The 20,139-nt window shown below is 41.7% G+C and overlaps 1 protein-coding gene across 1 annotated transcript in view; it reads left to right on the top strand.

Annotated features, from left to right (window-relative positions):
* Nucleotides 1-20,139, top strand: part of KIF6 (kinesin family member 6) — a 334,925-nt gene that overhangs the window by 166,991 nt on the left and 147,795 nt on the right. The window contains exons 11-13 of the mRNA XM_003789167.3: nucleotides 2,946-3,051; nucleotides 3,913-4,051; nucleotides 8,712-8,930. Of these exons, the coding sequence (XP_003789215.1) occupies nucleotides 2,946-3,051; nucleotides 3,913-4,051; nucleotides 8,712-8,930 (464 nt within the window). The remainder of the gene's footprint in view (nucleotides 1-2,945; nucleotides 3,052-3,912; nucleotides 4,052-8,711; nucleotides 8,931-20,139) is intronic.

Below are 20,139 nucleotides of genomic sequence, written 5' to 3'. Positions count from 1 at the left end.
CCTGACAACAATGCAAACTTTGATAAGCAGTTCTCGATAATCACTTCTTAGCAATTATTTATTACAGTTTAACATTATAAAATTAACAAAAATAAAATAAAACTCATATTCTGGCGAAATAGTCATATGGTGGCTGAAAACCGTATATTCCCTTCTTGTTCTCCAGCCCATTCGTGCATTCTTTCCAAAAATTGGGACTTTCTTAAAACGCCGTGGGACATGGGACAAATTGTTGAAAAGCAAGACTATCCGGCCAAAATCAGGACGTCTGGTCACCCTAACTTAGGTAGAAGTTCTTACCCATTTCTTTGGGTCATATTCCTGGTTCTTCTTCTGTCCTACACTGCTACTGTGTTGGACGGGAGCCCTGATGGACTAGCCAAAGCCCAGTGAGATGGAAGCGTCTGCAAGTGGTCACTCCGATAATCAGCAGGCTTGTATCTTACAAAGCTATCCTGCGACATAGACTACTTCAGCCTTCCTTCAGAAACTGTTTCCTAGAATATATACTTCACAATGAAATTATACAGAAGCTATTTTCTAAAGAAAAAGCAAGAAGAAAGGATTGATTAATAATTACTTCCTTCTTAACATTATCTCTTAGAAATTTTAGGGGCACTGGAAACCAAGTGCTTGATATTTCACTCCAGAGAATACGTATCCTAGAACTCCTGGTGATTTTCAGAATTTCTCCTAATATTCAGGGAAAATACAAATGAATAAATATTACTATTTTTCTGAAGCCTCATTAACTCAGGATTGTAGATCCAGGCCTCATCATGAGCTACAGAGGTAATTAACAACTCTGAATATGTCACCTCAACATCTGTCATGAGAGGGACACTCTATCCATAACATGTAATGTTATAGAGCCATTAGAAATTAAATAGCTGTGCTGTGTCGATACTGAAGTGGAAAATTATGATAAATTCTTTAGAAAAGTAATGATTTGGAATACTATTCAGAGTATAATGTCATTTTTGTAAAAACAAAATGCAATATATAACTGAACATATAGGCATGTGCTTCATTAAGAATGAGAAGAACATGTTTTGACTGTTAAGATTGGGTCACCAGAGTTTATTCTTGGTAACAAGACTAAAGAAAATGGGCATGGTGTCAGGAGAGTGGGGCAAGTATTACTTTTTAATTTATTCACATCTCTATTTGGAATTGTGTTCATAAACATGTATTTCTATAATATTTTAGGCACATTTTAAAAAATCTTTATACCAAAAATGAGTCTTTCTGTGTGTCTGGTGGTTTGAAGCTCTATTCCACAAGGCACCATAATGTCAATCAGTAAATAGTACAAATGACAAGTATATGTCCACCTGAAGAAACTTCTTAAAATTACACCATAAATTATCTCCCATTTGTAAACATTAGCTGTCACATACCACAGATTGCAGGAAGAGAAGAGTGAAATCCAAGGCAGCTCTATGACAGAAATTATGGCATCTTGTTGGAGTGGGTTGATAGTAACAGAGGAGGACAAATGTATACAGTTTTAAAAGATGCTGAAGGTATGCAAGTATCTTCCTAATAATGCTATAAAGATGTGCTGCTGCTGAATCAGAATACTTAGCGTCTGAGGTACTGACAGGCATCCTTACACAAGAGTTCAACTCAACATAGAGGGGAATAATTTCCATGGCAACTAATCAATTGACTAATGAATATATTTGTATTGAGAACCTAATATGAGTAGGGGAGAGGTAGACACAAAGACAAATGAGAGCCAAGAATTGTCCCCTGATACTTACAAAGTACCAGGGAGCTAAAGCGTGTACATAGACTCCAGAACGCCACATGGGCACGCCATGCTGTGAACTAAACTAGGACTTCAGAATAGAGTGGTTGGATGGTCCCACCAAGGGGAAGTGTTCTGCTTTCTATTTTGTTTTGTTTTAGAATAGGAAAAACATGAGAATCCTTGCACACAGAGAGGGAGGAGTCAGTATAGGAGGTGATGAAGAGGGGAGAAAAGATATCATTAATCAGGTAGCCTTAGAACAGCAGTTCTCAACCTGTGGGTCGTGACCCCGTTGGGGGGCAAAAGACCCTTTCACAGGGGTCACCAAATATATCCTGCATATCAGATACTTACGTTATAATTCATAACAGTAGCAAAATTACAGTTATGAAGTAGCAACAAAAATAATTTTATGGTTGGGGTTGCCACAACATGAGGAACTGTATTAAAGGGTTGCAGCATTAGGAAGGTTGAGAACCACTGCCCTAGAAGAAGCAGAGAGACAGAGCACAGGCCCAGGGGAGAGGTCAGCCTTGAGCAGGAGGAAGGAAATTATTCTAAATACATAGAAGTAGGAAAAGGGCCTGAGTGAGGCTGAGACACTCTGAGGCAAAGGAGAAGGAAACCAAGGGCGTCTTCCTGGCTTTCCCAACCTGGTGAGAGGCGACTGTATTGGCAGAGAGTGGAAGAGTAGGGGTCGGCTGGCAGCTTGTAGGAAGATTTGGAACAGCCAAATCTGAAATAATTAAAAAGCCAATCTGAAATAATTAAAAAGATAGTGGAGCACCATTAAGGTGCCAACTGAGACTGAATAACATGAATTTGTAATAAAGCTAATTTTAAAAAATTATTTTTCGTTACTTTCTCTAGCCAAATGGCAGCCAGATACAGGAGTATAAAAATTCAGCTTGGCTGGAATGGATGGACTGTAGAAATCAGATGGTTCTCATACTGGATACTGCATGTGAAAATTCGTTGGAAATTAGTCAAATAATTGCATCATTACAAATTCTGCTTTATCAATCTGTGTCCTTTGCCCTACTTTTTGTAGTCAAAGTAGATAATTACATTTCTATAAAGAGATAGGAAAAATATCCTGTACTTTTAAATGCTAACCACCCAGGTGATACCATTAGAATTTTTGATGTTTCTAGCTTACAGTTGCTTCTCGTATGTTATGTATTTTTAGGCTGGAAAAGTTAATAACATCCTTTTTAGAAGACCAGGATCCAGAAAGTAGACTCGAGGTTGGCACTGATATGCGTAAAATCCATCACTGTTTTCATCATTTAAAGGTAAATTTAAATGTTTTCTGTAGGACATGTCATTTTCTGCCATGTCCAAGTTGCTTTTCTAGTTGACCCAAGGCCTGGAAAGTTAGAAACCAGCATCACATGTTCAGAAAATTGTGTGGCCTTTGAACAATGGTGTGATTCTCATTGAGTTTCTTTAGAGGTTGTATAAATAGATTCAGACCGCAGATTTCTAATTCTTCTGCCAGAAATCCTTACCTTCTGTCTACATAATATAGTTCCATATTCAAAGAACCATTTATTTTCAAGCTACATTAAGGGAATCGGGTCCAGCATTTTTTCCAGTAGTTTGGATTCATTCACACAACCCTCAGTTTTTCTCTGCCTTAGATTTTACCTTTCCTGATGAGAGTGAGAACATCATTAACTTTTCTTTTTACCTCACTTACATATTTTCATGCTTGATTAAGATAACAAACATTCACTGTGAGTTAGGAGGGCCAGGCGTAGATAAGGCAACATTCAATAAGGAAGTCATGGAGAAGACAGATATGCAAACAACACCTCCAGTACATGATAAGTACTACTGTAAAAATGTGAATTCAGAGAAGAGGAAAGGAGACCAAGAGGAGAGAGTATCTGAGTAGGAATTTCCCAGTTTAAGGAAGGAGCGATAAAGGAGCGAGGAATGAGGAAGGAGGAGGGGAAAGAAGGTAAGTGGGGTGGGGGAGAAGACCTACCAGGCAAATAAAAGAGGGAAATGAGAGCAACTGCATTTTGAAGACAATGAGGCAGGAAAGGGGCGCATGCGTGGTGTGAGCAGGGAGTTGTTAAAGGAAGAAGAATCAAACAAAGAAATTTGGAATAGAAGCATCGCCACTAAGCTCTTATTTCATCTTCCAGAAACTATTGAATGACAAGAAGATCCTTGGAAACTGTACCGTCTCCGATGAAAGCAAAGACCCAAACTGCCAGGAACCATTAAAAGAGGAAGAATATCAAAAGCTACGAGATATTCTGAAGCAGAGAGACAATGAAATCAGTATCCTTTGGGAAGGGGTGAGAAGCTTTCCCTCTACTGGGTTGAAAGGGGGAGTGAAAACAGATAGATAGATGTGTTCCCCCAGCCGCCTTGCTCCCAACTCACAGTGTTCCTTTCCATTGAGAAAGAAAGTGTCCCTGCAGCAAGCAAAATGTAGTAACAAGGGTGGCAACTAGAGAGAAACAGTATCGGTATAAAAGGAAAAAATTCTACTTATTTTGATTCTGATATAGTTACTCTTGCAGAGAACATTTCAGTTAATTGAAAGCCTGGGTTTTTTTTTACCACCTCTTAACATTAACATTTTTTTAAATATATTTTTTTGTCTACTCTGCGGTGCTCTTTCTGTTTTAGTCCTGAGCCAGTAAGTTGGCTGTTTATCTTTAGCTAGCTGACCGGACACCGAGCTGACCACAGCCTCACCATGGCCCAGAATTTGTGGCTGGTGTGTGGGTGAAACTCCAACGATAGCTGGAAAATGACAAATGGTATTTAGTTTATGAAGAGCAGAGATTGATTTAAATGTAACTTTTTATTTAAAAGCCAGCTCTACTTCTTTGGGTTCCACTTCCAAATGCTCCCAAATTTGAAAGACAGTGTAGCTGAGTGTTGAAGATAGAATTATTACTGGCTCTGGGAGGCAGTGAATTCTGGGTGCTGACAGTGGTAGCCGCCCCTGGGAGCATGTGCAGCCTCCAGCTGCAGGCTGAGTGAGTGGTCACTTCTAAAGAGCCCTTCCTGGGCTGCTTAAACCTCAGGACTCCCGTATTTCTTTAGTATTATTTCTCATTTTATCTTTCAAGCTTCTTGTAAAAGAGTTCACATTTTCATTACACTTGCAGAATCTGAACTTGCATAAGAAATCATTTTGGTCAGTTCTTTATAAGCAGATATGTTTGCTCATTTTTAAAATGAAGACACGTTAGCTTTAACTATTGTCTGAAAGGCATAGAAAGAGTCTACATGAAGGGAATCCAGTAATGAAGAGATAGAAACAAATCAAATAAGAAATGGGCATGCTGCCTAATTAACTTCGGTCCCTAATTTTAGTTGATTACTAGCAGAGCCTAGGGGTCAGATTCTAATGAGTTTTAGCTGCTCCATTATCTGGCCAGTAACAGTAAGTCAACTGTGAATTGCACTCACATGCAAGCCCTTGTCTGTGAGAGCTGCCCACTAAGGGGTTGTTATTCCTGCATTCCTTTTCCTTCCTCGTACTCTATCCTTCTCTAGGGATGGTCTCAGCTTGGACCTCAGTCCTGGCCGCAGCCCCATTCCGAGCTCTACTTCTTTTCCTGGCCTTGATCTCAGTCTAGGATTTTCTCCCCTACATACTCCTACCAACTTCTTAATCCCTTCCTGGGCTTTCCAATGTCTGTGCATTCCTATGGAGGGACGAAATGAGATATGACAGAGAGACTGTCTCGGCTTGTCCGTATATGTTATTTTTAAATAGTGAGAGAGAGATGTGCATCATCTGCCTTCCTCACAGCGGTGAATCCAGACACGGCTGCTCACATGGGGCCACCTGGATTCTCTACTGAGTGAATAATGCAAACAGAGCCTTCCGCCTGAGGCCGGATTCAGATCAGTGGTGTGTAAGGATCATAGTGGAAAGAATACTGAGCTTAAATTCATATCTGCATTGAAATCCTAGCTCTTCGTTTATTAGCCTTGTAACTACTCAATGAAGCTGTTTTCTGCTCTGCAGGAGCATAAGACCCACCCTTCCAAACTCACCACGCTGAACAAAGCCAGTGAGTGCTCTGAGCACTGCTGAGCGTTCTGTAAGGGAAGCTATGCCGTGTAGACAATGAGTGAACCCAGAGTAAGGAGATTCAATCATCTCAAAGTCTATGCTTTTCAAACACTAATGAAAAGAAAGGCTCCTGAAATTTTATAGTTACACAGAGTTGGTTTGGAGCAGTGGTTCTCAACCTGTGGGTCGCGATCCCCCAAACCTTTGGATCGCGATCACCTAAGACCATTGGAAAACACATTACAATTCATAATAGTAGCAAAATTACAGTTATGAAGTAGTAAAGAAAATAATTTTATGGTTGGGGGGTCACCACAACATGAGGAACTATATTAAAGGGTCGCAGCATTAGGAAGGTTGAGAACCACTGGTTCGGAGGATATTGTTATATCTTTCTTTGTAGAACCCAGAAGGCTAAGAGCATGACAGGAGGAATGGGAAAGCTATAGCTTCCAGGAAACAAACAAACCAAAAAAGATTATACTTGAGCTTAACAAAAGACAGTAATGCAACCAAAATGACTGTGAACAACATTGAACCTTCTCAGAAAAGGAGTGAAAATGTGTCATTTGAGTGACATCATCAGTTTAATGAAGTTCAGGTAGCCCTTCACAAAACATACAACAGGGTCCTCCAACACCTGGCCCAGCAATGGGCACAAAGCCATCCCTGGGGAAATGGGGAGTGAAGGATGGAGAGGAAAGATGGGGAGAAGAGTGGCAGCAAAGAAGATCGATGTGTACTGTGATCTTTGTGAAATACAAATCAGAACAAGTCATTTGACTGAGGTTTTCAGGGGCCTTCCCGGATAACAGAATAAAATCTGAACTCCTTGCTCTGGTTTTCGAGGCCCTCCGTGTCCTGCCCTTCTCACCCTGTGGACTCATTTCTTTCACCTCATCCACGTATGTGCTGTGCTTGGTCACACTTACCTTCCCGTTGACTTTCCAACATGAGGTTCCTCGGCCTTAGAGCTGTTGACATGTAGGGCTGGATGGTCATTGTTGTGGGGGCTTTGTTGTCTTATGTGTAGTAGGATGTGGAGGTCACAGGATTGTGGCATTAGAAACCACTGCTGGGCCTATTTCTCTTTAGGGATTTAAGTATTTCCTCTGCTTAGATGCTCTTTCTCTGGATGGTTCTTGTCATTCAGAGCTCAGCTGAAAGGTCAGTCTTAGAAAGGCCTATTTTAATTCCCAATGGAGACTAGCCACAGAGTCACTCCTGACCATCTTAAATTAGCAATCTGGCACTGTCACTCTCTAATGGTGCATATATATATGCATGCATGTGTAAGATCTGTCTTTCCCAGCAGGACATCTGTTTCATGAGTAAAAAACTAGTCCGCTTTTCATTGTTTTGTACCAATACCTAGAATAGTGCCTAGTGCATAGTACAGTCTCCAACAAATACCGTGTAACCTGCATAGTTTACCACTTCCCTACATTGACCTCCTCCTTTAGTTGACCTAGTTTTCATAGACCAGACTGTACCTCACGAACGTATCAGTATAGTGGCCCAGTTTGTTATGTTGACCATCTCTATATGTTGGCCAGTTTGTTACAGTCCCTCATGTGGGCAACTTACAGAGGTTTTACTGTATCACTAAGTGAGTGGACAAATGGATATTGCCACTGAAGTGTCTGAACCAGTGGAAATGTATGATGACATTGGCAGTCAGTTCCATGACATTGGAGGAGGGGATGATCTGAGTACAGCCCTGTTCTTCTCTGTCACACTGATGCATAAACGCTAAGAAGTTGTGAACATCTTTGGTAAGTGCGTGTTGATTGGTTGAGACAAGAAATGGAAGCTACATTGGAGATTATGAGGGAAAAGCTGATTATGCTTCTAGAAATCACCAAATGAGAACTGAGGCTAAGAAGGAAGAAGGAGGTCAAGTGAATTCCATGTCACTTTCCCAAGAATGGGTGTAATCCGGGATCTTCCCTCCTTTCTGGGTAGCAGTCCTCTGTCCCACACCGTCTTCCTGTTTCCTTAGAGCCTTATTTTAATGAAGCCATGTCTGGGGATGGTGGAGGCCTTGAACTCATCTTACTGCATTTACAGTTAGATTTCTGCAATTCTTGAGAGAGGTTATGGTCTTTCCTCCTAAAGGATGGGGCAAAAATCTCTTAGGGTTCTGGGCATCTGGAGCTCAGAATGGACAGTGAAGTAGAGTAGAATGGAATGATTTTATGACTTATCATGAATGCTATTAGCAAATCTAAATGGCCCACAAAAGGTGCATTTTAAAATGATATATCTATGCCAATAACTTACTTCTTTTCAGTTCTATTTAAGACCAAATATTAGAGGCTTAAAAAAATCAAAAGTGACTTTTAGTCCCCATTTGAATATACTCTGAATAAGTATTTGCTGGACATGGGGTAATTTGGCTGCACGTCTGTTGCATCTGTTGCAACACTGGCCATCAGGACTGAGCTGGCAGATCCACCGCTGGGTGGGGCTCACCAGCCTCCCTCTCCCCTGCTGCCTCCTGAGCAGATGCACCCCCTTCCCAGACAAAGGACGTTTCTGCTCACAGATGTAGGTGGACATGACGCCATCTCCTTCTACTAGTCAGTGTTCATTTGACTTGTCATAAACTCCTTCATAAAAAATTTAAGCCTTAACTGGTTTAAACTCAGAACACTTTAAGGACCTTTGAGTTTTCTAATGTTTCATATATTGGTGCCATATTGAAAGACCGATAGTCTCCTAAATTGTCTGGAACTACACATAGGGCTTCAGGAAGCTGAAGTCTTCCTTTAGTCCCTTTAGTCTTTCTCTACCATATAATAAATAGCGATTATTAGGAATATTAATTACATATGAGACATCTGTGTTTTGATTTCTACAACATATTATGAGTCATTAAATCCTTAAGTCACGTTTCAGATATTCTGGTCAACATGTTAAAAAAGGAAAAGAAGAAAGCTCAGGATGCTCTTCACTTACCTGGCACAGAGAAAAACGAGTTGGGCCACCCCCAGAACACACCCTTCCCCCGCGGGAACCCAGAGGAAGGTCAGAGAATGCTGCTGTCTTCAGCTTCCACACAAGCCCAGGATGTCAGCGCTTTGGAGTACAGGCCCAGCTTACTCCACCAAAAAAAAGGTCAGTTGCCTAGATTTCTAGTGTTCCTCACTGTAGTGAATTTCAGGATAGCATTCTTTCATTTTGAATGTGCAAGGATGAAGGTTCTGGTAATTTATTTGTTAGAGTTATTTTTTGTAACTACCAAATCCCATAAGTACCCATTTCCCAAATTGATGACTCAACTGAGAAGAACCAAGTATGAATTTCCACAGAGTTTAGGGGCAGAAACAGATGGGTCTGTACAACAATATAGAAGTTCCCTTTAGAAAAAGAGATCAGAAGCCTTTCTTCTCCTGATCATCTGGTACAAGAGGGAAAGAAGACAGGTCGATTGACACGAGCAGAGGGATTGGCAGAAGATACTAACACCACATGACCAGTTAAGAGGTCGTTGTGGTAGTCTGGGCCAAAGGATAGAGATGATGAAGGAGAGGTGGGGACATCTGAAGCATTTACAAAGGTCCAGCAGCTAGGGATCAGTGGCTAATTGGATAATTGGGGGGTAAGGTGAGGATTGGCTCCCAGGTCTCTGAGTGACTGGAGAGGCCCTTCATGGAGATAAGGAACAGTGAGTGCTTTCCTGGCCCCACAGTCCCCCCAACTGGCATTGTTTGCCATAGAGAAACGTGTTGGTATCTCTGCTGAAATGAAAGGTCATAATCAGTACCCCCATCAGAACCCTATGGCTTGTGATAAAGGGAGCTGTTTGCTGGCAGATTCCAAAGACACTACATGGATCATTACAAAAAAATGAAATCTACACAGATGGAAACAAATAAAGCCCTCCTAGCTGCACCAATAAACCAAGCAAGTTGAAATTTGCACAGGTGAACCAGAAAGGATGCCGGCCACTGTGGTTCTCAGAAGTGAAATAAATAATGGGCCATAACACAGTCTGTCTCAAAACTTTCGTAGTGACCTGGGTATTGCAGCAGTGCAGAAACGGCCTCAGATACCACTGCCCACTTCCTTGTTGTGTGCCAGACCTTTTCTATTTCTATTTCTTCTTGCCACACCATCTCTCTTCTCATAATTCTTCTTCCCCACAGCATCTCATAATCTTTGTCCTCCCTTATAATTATAGTCAACGTTTTCAGTAACTCTTTCCTCCCTTGATAGTGCTGTTGAGACAGACTATAATTTTGTTTGAAGAATGAATTAAGTTTACATGAATAGAAAAATCACTTTAAAAAAATGGAAATTGTTTGTGAAGTCCAAGTACAAATGAGGTAAACATTTTGGACAAGAGCTTTATATTTGGAAGGTTTTTGCGTTGTTTTAACTGTCATTGGATATATTGTAGCAATAACTTTAAATAGAAACATGCTCACAAATGGACTGATAATGATCTAGCTGGTCGGGGGAAGGACTGAAGGGGGCTGGATTTTATTTTTTGGCAAAACTACAAATAGGATGAAAATCGTTGGGGGTGGATCAGTGCAACACAACAGGTAATGGGATTCGCTCAGTTCATTATGATATTTGAGATTCTAGGAGCTGATTAGGTTTTTATTATCACATTATTTTATATACAAGAAACTTTTGGAAACTAAAATACAAAATACAAATACAAAAAAATGAATAAGCTTGTTGTTTTGAAACTGTTTCTTCCCTTTGTGGAGGTTTCAGTCTCTCTAGGGCTGTTTCTGATGCAGAAAGCAAGCGAACCTGCCTGTTTCCCCTTTACGGTCCCTCCCTCTTCTACTCACCTCCACTTTTTATGTTGAAAATAAGTCTCTTCAAACTGGAAAATGACACGAAATTCGTGGTGCACTAGCGACCGTCAGAGTCATTGTACAAGCAGTCTGCAAGGCAGAGGAGGGGGAGGGGCTTTGGGGCTCTTTGTTGTTTTGGAGTTTAAATTTCTGTTTTGGTTTGTTTCAAATAATGAGAGGGATTGTTCAGCTTCACAGTTTGAAAAGAGTCACCAATATTGTTCTCTTTAGGGGGAGTTTTGAGGTTGGGTTTTTTTTCTTTTCCTTCTTTCTGTTTTAGTTTTCTGACTGTGAATTCCAAATAATCACCTGGAACCAGTCAGTCTTCCAAAAACTATGATGACTCACCACATTCTTCAACCCTTGAGACACTCAGGGAACTCCCTTATCTCAGGTGGTGCCACTGGCATTTTAAAAAGTGAATTGAAAGCCAAAGTTGTACCCTGGAGGCTCCAGCCCCTTTTTTCCTCCTCACTCCCTGAGAATTTGCTGAATCCCCACAAAAGTGCCTGGAGGGACCCACGGTAGGAGTTGTAGGCAGTGCCAAGGTGAACTGAGGACTTGCCCCTGCTGACTTGCGAAGCTTACATTTAAATAGTGGGGCTGGTTTATACCCAAAGAGCGGAGAATGAAATAACAAGTGCTCTGTGCAAGAGCTACAACCAATGCTGTGGGAAGAAGGGGAAACTTTATTCTTATTGAATTTAATGCTGACATGATTCCTATTTCTCTTACTTTGCACCATATTGCGCAGCATAGTGATATAATAAATAATAATGTACATTTCAAAGTTGCTAAGTGAGTGAATTTCCTATGTTCTTAACATAAAAAATGGTAAGTATGTGAGGTGATGGATATGTTCATTAGCTTTATGTAATTATTGACGTTGTCTTCATAAATCATGACATCTCTTTGTACCTCATAAATATATCTGTCCATTCACCATTTGAAAAATAAAAATTAAAAAAAAGAATAGTATGACCCAAGGTTTGGGAACAGTGAAGCAAGGAAAATCATGTAGAGTTAGCAGAGGTATTTGTTTAGCTGGGACCTTCGAAGTATACAGGAAGTTCAAAGAAATAAAGCTAGAAAAATAAGTGAGAAATTGCTAGGATGGGCGCTTCAGGGAGAGAGAGAAGAGGAATACACGGGGACTTCTCTTTTAACCTTTTAGGCTTTCATACTGTTTTAATATCTTACATTTCTCTATTGCATGGATGGGGGGAGTGGCAGTCTATGGAAGTCCTTGAATACCAAACCAGGGAATATGTTTACTTGACTGAAAGGGAACCACAAAGCTGAAGGGGCTGTAGTGAGAGTCATGCCCTGGAGAGGTATTTTTGAAAACCTCTTTAGGGTCTATTGGAGATGAGTTTCCTAGACACCAAGTAAATGTTTCAGGAACTGTCATAGCCCAGGGTGAGTGTGATGGAGGCATAAAGAAGAGAGGGCCTGAAGAGGGACTGTGCCGGGCCCACAGCAGGTCTCCATGGGGTAAAGGAAGCTGTTTCTTCTCTCTCTTCCCACTTCCAAAGGGCTCCTTGGCACTTGATTCCAATGATGCAGCTGTAGACACAGGCAGAAGAGTGGAGGAGCTGGTGCTCCCGCTGGAGACTGCTTCAAACCTTGAGCCAGTTCCTTGGATTTGTGCTACTGTTGCTCAAGACCAATAGCCTCTATTTATAAAGCCTAATACACCTTATCTTCCATTAAGTTAAAATGAAAAGCTCAAGTAAAAGTCAATGGAGGCAAAACGTGCTCATAAACAGCCAGAGAAAAAGAATAAGGGCCCCATTATTTCTAAGGTTCTTTCCAGCTTGCTTTGTCACAGGCCTCAGGCACAAGGCCAACCTCTGCTTTTCACATATCTTTTCACATATCTTTTCACATATCTCATGATCCTGTCACTTTCTTTTTTGTAACTGACTACACTTTCATTTTTGCATTTTCCCATAAATGCAATTAAACAAACAGTGGGTAAATGGACCATTGCCTTCCCTATTGCCCTGTGGCCAATAGCCCTTCTGCAGATAGTCGGGGTTTATTTAAGTGCTGCCACAGAGAAATGCATCTTTGCATCCTTCCCGTTTGAAGGATCTATCACTTAGATGAAATTAATAAATTACGCCTGAAAAAAGAGGGGGGTTGAGAAGGAAAGAGTGAGAGAGAAAAGACAAGCATGCCAGAGCGAGTGAGTGTGCAGACCTCTGCTCTCAGGTCCAAAATCAAGACTCTTACCCGCTCTCAAATGTCTGTTTGTCTAGTGGCCTTTGGGATGCAATGAGGTCTTCAACTTTAAGTCACCATCTTCTAGTACCTCAGAAGTGCTTGATCTATTTGGGGGGATAAACAGGTAGATACAATTTTCTTCCAGTGTAATGAATGCTCAAGAAAAGGACCTGGATAGTTGAAGATTCTTGCAAAAAAAAATATTTCAATCAGTCACCAATTCTAGACTCTTTGAGGAAAAGAGGGAGTGATCAAGACAAAAAACACAGATTCTAAACTTGCGAAGGAGTCGAAGAACTAGAGGTATCAGCGTCAGAAAGTAGTTTGGTAAAATGATGTCTATCCCCTACAGTCATTAAAATTCCCCACAGAGACAGGTGGGTTAGATATATAAAGGAGACCATGACTCTGGTGTCCAGCAGGGAAATTACTAGAAGGGAGGTCCACTGATGACAGTGAAGGGCAGGGAGAAAGGAAAATATAGCCAGATAGAATGAACCTGGAAGGGAAAAAGAGTTGCTTGTGTTGTAGTATTTACTTGTTTGTGTATTTTCATCAGAGTGAATGAATATTGTTCTAGAATCACCAAGAGACAACAGGTAGAATGCAGACCAACGTGATCCTCTTCCCACCTAGCTACAGGAGGAATTATATAGACATTTTTCTCACCTCTTCCTGAAGTTTGAGGTGAAAGGCCATATTTATATTTAGTTATGTTCATAAAGTAAGTTGGGTGTCATCTGGTCAAGAAAATGAATTTTTCAAATAGGAAGGGTACCTTCAAATCTCTTCTAATGAACTGCTAGGGGAGAGGGCACTTACCCAGGGCTGGTAGAGTACCCTAACAAAACAGTAATGGAAGAGCATTTGCCCAAAGCCATTGACTTATATGCAATAGAAAAGTTAACTATGGTTCTGGGCATGGGAACCCTATTTTTTGGCTCTAGGATAAAAGATTATAAACACTTAGACTGAGTCAGAACACAGATCATTTTCATTTTATTAGATATTACATTTAAAAATTACTTCGTTAGTGTATTATTTTGGGCTCAGGTTGCATTTGCCCATGCCTAGGCAGGTTGAAGTCCTGGGGAGCAAATTATAAGCTGGATGTTTATTAGGGAGGGTCCCTTGGGCCAGCACCTGTGGAAATGAGAGGATGGGAGTCAGGTGTATGGGAAGATAATGAGTTAAGTTACAACTCTACCAGCTGAGAAAGGCCTCAGTGGACCTGACCAGGGGTTCTGGAGCTGGGCAGGCCTTTCGGAATTATCCTGAGTGGAGGCAAGGGGACAACTTCGTGGAGAGCGGTTTTAGATATGAGCCTGCCCCTGTGAGGAGTGTGGCTTTAAGTGAAGCAATTCTGCCAGCTAAGAAGGGATTTTCCTCTAATATGCTCCCCACAGCTGGAGGAGTAAGTTCTCCATTCTTGAAGTGGTATCTAGATGGCATATCACCGTATCCACCACAGCTAGTAAATTTTCCAGGATTTCCAAGATACTAGTGTAGTCCCTATTTTAGCTTAATTATATAACTTTAGAGCCTATAATGTAACTCTACAGTAATAAGGTCCATGAAGTTGAATAAATACAGGAATTATGTAATCTAATTACTATTTTTATCATTGTTTCCATGAAAAATTACATTCTGCATTCCTACTTTGGATGCCAAGAGCACAAGCCCTGTCAGGGAACAAAAGGTCTCTCTCCCTTTTTCCCCCTCTCTCCTTTTCTCTCTCCCCACCCACCTTCTCTTTTTCTCTCTCCCTCTTCATTTCTCTTTCTTTCTCTCTGCCCCGCCTTTCTTTTTCACACACACAGCCTTTACCCAGACTTGGGAAACAAGACACTATTTTTTCACCAATCATAGTTACTCTGTCCAATATGTGAAGTATTATGCTATTCTAGATGAGGTGAAGACCATAAGATTTTCTACTACAGGAGCTCTGGGAAGCTTAAAGAACTATCCTTAACTGAAGGAGCAGTAGCAAGATGTTGGAGATTGGAAGGTGAATGAGCCCCAGAACCTGGGATAGGAGGCTCACAGTCTAGAAGAGCACCTGTGGTGTGCGTGCAGACAGGGTGCCACGGGACGCGGATGAGGGATGTCAACTCTTCCTGGATAGATGGAGGAAAACCTATCTGGAAGAGGTGGTAGTTGAACAGCATTTTCAAAGAGTGATCTTATTAAATGTCGAAAAAGGCAGAGGGCAGAGAAGGGAGGGAGCACTGAGGCCTAGGGAACTTCTCCAGTGAAGATGTGGGGTGGCAGGGTTATGATGCTGCAAACATGGGGTTTGGCTGGATTGTGGGGTTTGTGTGGATAGGACGGTGTTTAGCAAGAAACAAAGCTGAGGAGAAACCAGTTCGCTAGAAGTTGAAAAGCCATGCTTCCAAATTTAGAACTTTATTTTCTTGGCAGTGCAGGGTGGGGAGGTGGCAGTATGGCTTTCTAGCAGGAGAGTAGCATGGTCATAGTTCTGTTCCAGAAGGATCACTGGGAGCCATGTGCAGAGTAAATTGAGTACTGTGGGAAGGCAGATGGGATGTTGTAGCAGGAAAGGACTTGAACCAAGCCAGCCAGAGTAGAGATTGAAAAGATGACACACATATTTGAGGCACATAGCAAGGAGAACTGATTAGGATGGGAAGAGTGGGAAGAGACAATCTACGATTACTCCCAGGTGTATGACTGGATATGACACCATTTACCAAGGCAGTGAATCCCTAAAGAGAATCAGGTTTGGGGGTGAGAGTTGATGAGTTAAATTATGGATATGTTGAGAATGAGCATGAGATGGGGACATGTAGTTGTAGCAGTCAAGGCAAATGGTTAATTCAAGAAATGGCTGTATCATTAACTTATTGTAGCCATGACAGTGGATGAGGTAGTAGTCCGAGGAGATGGGTAATGGAAAAACAGCAAAGGAACACCTTAGGAGGCCCAGTATTGACAGAGTCGGCTGCAGCAGAAGACTCAGTGAAGGAGACCTCAGGAGCCAGACTTTCAAGGAGATGGATGTGGTTACCAGTGGTGGCCACTGCAGTGTGGTCAAGTAAGATGAGAAGCAGAAAGAGCTGGGTTTGGGTGGGAAGTGACCCTTTTCCAGAGCAGTTTCAAAGAGTACAGGTGCAAAAATTTCACTGTACCAGATTGCAGAGTAGGGGGTAAGGAAGTAAAGACAGAAATGGTCACACAGATCCTTGGAGGTTAAGGGATTTTGAGTCTAGAATTGTTAAATTGTGCTCCTTTAAGAACAATAAATGGCATGGGAAGAAAAACTGTGAGCTTGGAGCTCAGCTTGGGGTAGCTGAGTGATTTGTTCACTCACTGAAGAAACATATTCTGGGCAGCCTTAAATCACATCACTGCTGAGAGTGGGTAGTGGGACCAAATGGTACAGATTTCTAAGGAGGAAAAGCTTTGGCTTTGGTCTTTAAAAACAGTGATTCAGAAACGGTTATCAGGGGACAGAAGACCGGCACTGTGTCTGGCCCCTCTAATAGTCACATTGCAGAAGAATTAATATTCTCCAGTTAATAGGGCTCCAGAAAAGACAGGGTCCTTGAGTGGAAAGTCAGATTCAGATTTCAGCAGAGGGAAGAGGTTGAAGGCCAATCCCATGAAAATGTCGAGCATGTGGGAGAGTTTAATTACAATAGAGTGACCGTTCTGGAGAGCAGAGTGAGGCATGTTCTCAGGGAGGCCAGAGTGGACAGAGAAATGAGTGGGGTGAGGTGGAGGTGGGGCGAGGAAGCAGAGAATAACATGTGGGATGACAGTCGCCTACAGGGGCTTGCATTTTGTGGGTGGCCAAAGATGACAGGATGAAAGTCACGGTGAGATTGATTATCCTGGAGAGTACAGGCCTGGAGAGAGCATCAGATTCAGTCTCTTATTGGCTTTTTAATGATATGCTTCTGAGAATTTCCTTTGAAATGAACTCTTCCTGATTGATGTGGTATAGTGGGGGTGGAGATTAGCAGGCTTCCAGAATGTTCCACTCCCAGTGAAATCACAGGATCTTGTGGAGTTTAGGACCAAGGTACCACCTGGAAAGGCTTGGAAGGAGTTGGAAATTGCGTCTCTCAGATGGAGTTTTCCCCTACATTGTTGGGGAGGCAGTCGGTATGGCCCATACACATTCATCTCTGGATGGTATGGCTTCAGTTTAGCTGCAGAAGTGGTAGCAGCTCTCCTAGGGATGTGGGGCTGACTTAGGGACCGTTCTTGAATCAGTGAGAATAGTTATGTGGCTTCATAGATATGGGTCATTCCTAACGCAGGTGTTTATAAAACTGGTGTTTTTCTTTCTTTTCTTTTCTTTCTTTTTTTTTTTTTCAGGTTATTGTGAAAGTACAAATAACCAGGTCACAGTTTTTGAGTTTGTTAGGTAGAGTCCCTCTTGTAGTTGTGTCCCGCACCCAAAGGATGTGCCATACATCCTTACCTAGTGCCCTTTCAGTGAGAGCACAAAACTGGCATATTTCTTAAATAGTAAGTTCCTCGATGTGTCTTCACTGTTCAGAGGCCTCCTCAGAGCCCCCTCTGGAGGTATCATATAGACACTAAAGCAAGGGAAATAGAATTAGATCAAAGAGATTCTTCTTTGATTAGGGCCAACCACAGCGCTGACAGTGCTTAAACGTCCTATCTAACAATGTCACTTCCCTCTGACTGTAATGTAATCAGACTTCATCCTGTGATGAGAGACAATAATTACTCTGAACAACAGCATCTGCCTTCACCGTGGAGTTAGATAATTCCATCGGCACTTCCTTTTTCAAATGTGATTTTCTGGAACTTATACCAACAAAGATGAAAATGCTTTCTGTCAGTGTGTTCAGTAGAGAATGTATTTTGGAAACATGATAGATGAACTCTGACTTTATTTGTAGCCTAGGATATGATCTTTATAAAACATCTATCAATTGCTCTGACATCCCAAACCAGAACTCACCCCTCTACCCCACAGCACCCAGGTTTTGCTGGTGTTCATGTTTATGTTAGGATTATGTTATCAGTATTTACTACATGTGTGAGGGGCCAAGAAGGCGGCCTGGGAGGCAGGAAGCCTTTCTCCGCTGTACACGTGTAAAGTTTGTCTTCTAATTAGAACCCCAGTCATTGTTTGGAAAGCCTCTGTCACCATGACACTGCCTCTTCCCCTCCCTCAGCCAGAAAGCTTTGCTCAGAAGTGCCCCTTCACCCTCTGGCTCTGCCTTTCAGGCTCATTGGCCTTCTCACTTTCCCCTTCCCTAATTTCCACTTATATAACATGGCTCGAAGCTGTGCCTCAATGAATCTGTAGGTTCTTAGCTTTTGTTTATTCCACTTCATGTTGGTAAGCAGAGATTTCTTGGGGATCCTGCAGCCAAACATCTTGGGCCTCATAGACTCGTGTGTTGCGTCAAGCATTGTCCTGACACTGATGGGCAGCCCCAGGCCTTTGGCTGTGGCTACCAGAATTATCAAACAAAAGCAAAGGACATTCAGTTAGATTTAAGTTTCAGAGAAACAATGGATTTTATGTTTTAGTGTAAGTGGGCGCCATGCAATATGTAAGATATACTTAATGCTAAAAAAAATTATTCACTGATTATGTGGAATTCAGATTTAACAGGGAGTCCTGTCCGATCTGACAACCCTCCTGACCCTTTTCTTTTGTGACATTGCCTTGTTAAAGGGATCAGCCTTCAAGAAACTGCTTCAGAAAAGGAATAGGGAGGTCTGTGTCAGTCGATCAGCATCCTGACCTCTGCAGGGCTTTTTGTGGGATGCGAGGAGGTAAAGTTGATCTCCCGGTCATACTGGGCACCAAACACTGCAGCGTTCTACTCTTTACCCCTAGTCTGTTTGTTCCTAGACTGGCAGAATTTCCAGTTTCTGAAACCAGGAGGGAAACAGGGATTTTATAATACATAGCATTTCTCAGAATACCTGCAAACATCTCTCAGGATGCTTCTGTTCTATAAAACACAGTTAGGAAAGCCTGCCTTGTAAGATCCTTACCTAGGATCTTTTTTTTTTTTTTTTTTGCTGCGTGTAGAGTTCTCCTGGCATTAGTATATCCAGCTATTTATTCTTCATATTTTATTTCCAATGCCTAGGACTGGCCCAAAGCATAGTATGATAAACTCTGTATCTTGTTTTGTGTTCCTAGTGTCTAGTCATTTACATATGGTTATTTTTGGAAATAAGTTTTGTAACTACACTGTGCATCAATGGTGTGGCCCGTTCCATTGGAAGTTTTTCAGATGCCCAGAAATATCCTGAACCCAGTTGTTCTGTGAACCTGACAAGCCAAAATATGAGTATTATGCACACTATTTTATTTCACTGAAGTACCTTCAATGCAATCACAGCAGCCCGAAGGTGTTCCTGAATTTCTCAAGGCAGCCAGACTTAGTAGCTTCCATCTCTCAGCTCTGTGCAGGATGTCAAATGCTTTTATGAAGTTAACTGATACAATAAAAAGTTACTAATATTTAACACTGTGGTTTTCTCATTGTTTCACTGCATGATAAAAAATCAACTCTAGGCCACTCCTGAGTTTTCAGATAATGGAGTTCCCTTCTCCAGTTGTGCCCTTCAGATATGCTTACATATCCCTTTTGAGAAGTTTTGTTTCTCTAGAAGCTCAGTATTTACCATTGGAGTAGTCTGAGTGACCTGGTGCAGCTTATAAGTGATCTCACCCATGGGAGTTCCGTGGGTGTCAGACAATGGTCATTCCAAGAAGTTCCACGTAACCATTATTTCCCTTTTCAGGTCTCACTACCAAACAGTGCTTTACCTGATGTGTGAGCACATCTAGACTGTGAATGTATCCACGGTATCTTTTGCCTTCTCTTTTTCTTTCAGTAGAAATTTATATTAGTGATCACAAGCCAACGCTTGGCATATTCTTTTTACAAGGCTGTAGTATAGCATAATACTTCATAGTTCAAGCCCTGTCTCGTGCAATGATTTCCCCCATGTTACAAAAACTCTCCTCACCTCAGCATTTTACAATCCACTGTTAGGACATGAGAAAGAGTGATTGAGCCTTTCTAGCCATTTTAGCCTGTGATTCTCATCACTTAACTCAAATAAGACAGAGTGACTCTAAATCATGTCAGCCGTAGCTGTGTGCACCCTTCCACGCCCACACCCCCCAGCCTGTCACACAGCACGCAGCACACACTGGACCACACTTACACGTACCACACTTTTCACTTTACTATGCTTTTCTAGTGCATCTTACTGTCTTGCTCTCTTCTTCTTAGACTGTACTAAATTAA

Source organism: Otolemur garnettii, unplaced genomic scaffold (genome assembly GCF_000181295.1).
Source record: "Otolemur garnettii isolate 467f Iridium unplaced genomic scaffold, OtoGar3 scaffold00031, whole genome shotgun sequence".
Classification (NCBI taxonomy): Eukaryota; Metazoa; Chordata; class Mammalia; order Primates; family Galagidae; genus Otolemur; species Otolemur garnettii.
This window is presented reverse-complemented; position numbering and strand designations above follow the sequence as displayed.